The sequence below is a fragment of the Trachymyrmex cornetzi genome, unplaced genomic scaffold (genome assembly GCF_001594075.2).
Source record: "Trachymyrmex cornetzi isolate Tcor2-1 unplaced genomic scaffold, Tcor1.1 scaffold483, whole genome shotgun sequence".
NCBI classification, from domain to species: Eukaryota; Metazoa; Arthropoda; class Insecta; order Hymenoptera; family Formicidae; genus Trachymyrmex; species Trachymyrmex cornetzi.
The window spans coordinates 5589-7261 of NW_017299652.1; the positions used below are offsets into that span (position 1 = coordinate 5589).

The following is a 1673-nucleotide window of genomic DNA, read 5'->3' on the forward strand; positions in this document are numbered from 1 at the left end:
GACAAGTTGTGAAATACAACCGGAATAGTATATGAATTTTTATAATTTAGATTACAGTTTGCATGTGCCGGACCGCGGTATCTACCGGTTAAGTGGCAATGATCGCGTACCCGCGTATCGTCCGACGGGAACGGCTTATCGCAAATATGACAACGCGCCGCGCTGCGGTACGCCTCCCATTGTTACTTTGATAACGTTTCCATGGGCACGTTAGCGGATACAATATCTTTTACGCGATGTGCCAAGTTTTTCAGTTCCTCGGCGAACCATGATATGCAATTTTCATCGCGTCGGAAGTGATACGATGATAACGAATTGTCGTACGAGCATCGCACGTAGTATCCTATGCTGAATACTTCGTGCCGCTGATACTCATACGACGACGCATCTTCCTTGTCAGGCTCCGTCTTCCTTAGGATGCACTCCAGGTCGGCGTAGACGATGAATGGAACGCGTTCCTGGTTGCGGTGGTTGCTGAATTCGAGCCATCTATCGTCCTCGCTCGGCAGGCGAATGGCGCAGTCGTTCAGTTTTTGGCAGTCTATTGTGTGCGACTGCAACCTTTCTCTCGAGCCAAAATAGTGCAGGCATCTGTAAATAGACAAATAATTTTTTTATTTTTTCACTTTTATATATATATATTTTTTTTGTCTTATTATACTTACCGGTCGCAGAAATATTTCTTAACCTTTTTATAAGTAAGTTGCGATCTCACAAGGCGGGATAGATCTTTTATCCACGTAAAGTGACCTACACCGTCGTCGCGTGGATCTTGCAGGTACAGGAGATTGACGTGTTTCTCCTTGTTGTCACCGGTGAGTCGCAGAGGAAGGATCTGCTTATTCTCGATGCCGTACACGTTGATCGACACAGCGTTTAAACGTTCGAATTTCGGAATGTCTTTTAATGTCATCGGAAACTCAATGTTTGTGAGATTTAACACTGCCGTGTAATGCGGGTACGACGATTTTCTATCCACATGACTTTTAGCTGGGTACAGAGCGGTGACCACCGACCACGCGAAGCATGCATTGTCCATGGATTTCACACTGTCCACCGCTTTCTTCAGCGTAATTTCTCGCGGCACCTCGAAGTGACATCCCGCGCGCAGGGGATTCAGTTTGTTCATGTTAACAGTCAAATTGAGAATTCGCGACAGCACCTACCCACTGTCGCGTTCCTGGAACTCTTCGAGCGATGTCAAGATAGGTTCGACGACGTGTCGTTCGTACCACTCGCGTACATCGGTGCATCTATATATCTCGCTGTTCTTCGTGTTTATACTTTTATTGGCACGTTTGTCTTTCGTCGCGAACTCGCCGTTGAACGCTGTGTTCACTTTCACACTACCGTGTCTTTCCACAGCGTCTCGCACTCGCTCTAGCACTACATCGCCAGCGTCTTCCAAAAACCGCCGCGGCTCGATGTGATTAGAGTTTATCACCGCGCCTGTCGCACTATACGACTCTCGAATGTTGTTTCGATCTCGCGCCATCGAAGTCCGTAACCGGCACCCACAGGCACGAATCTTCCACGCACCGAATCCTTCAAACTCTCGAGCCTCGCGATCCTCGCCACCACAGATTGTCTGTGTCCAACGGCGAGGCGTGGACGCTTGGTACGACTCTGCTCTTCAATAAATTCTATTAGTTCGTCGCATCGTTGTTCCCATG

The 1673-nt window shown here is 48.0% G+C and overlaps 1 protein-coding gene across 1 annotated transcript in view; it reads right to left on the bottom strand.

Annotated features, from left to right (window-relative positions):
- LOC108765343 (uncharacterized) overlaps positions 1–1144 on the bottom strand; it is a gene marked incomplete at its 3' end in the record, with an annotated part of 2836 nt that extends 1692 nt beyond the window's left edge. The window contains exons 1-2 of the mRNA XM_018514021.1: positions 666–1144; positions 187–591 (exon numbers count right to left, since the gene is read on the bottom strand). Of these exons, the coding sequence (XP_018369523.1) occupies positions 187–591; positions 666–1129 (869 nt within the window). The remainder of the gene's footprint in view (positions 1–186; positions 592–665) is intronic.
- Positions 1145–1673: the final 529 nt, after the last annotated feature.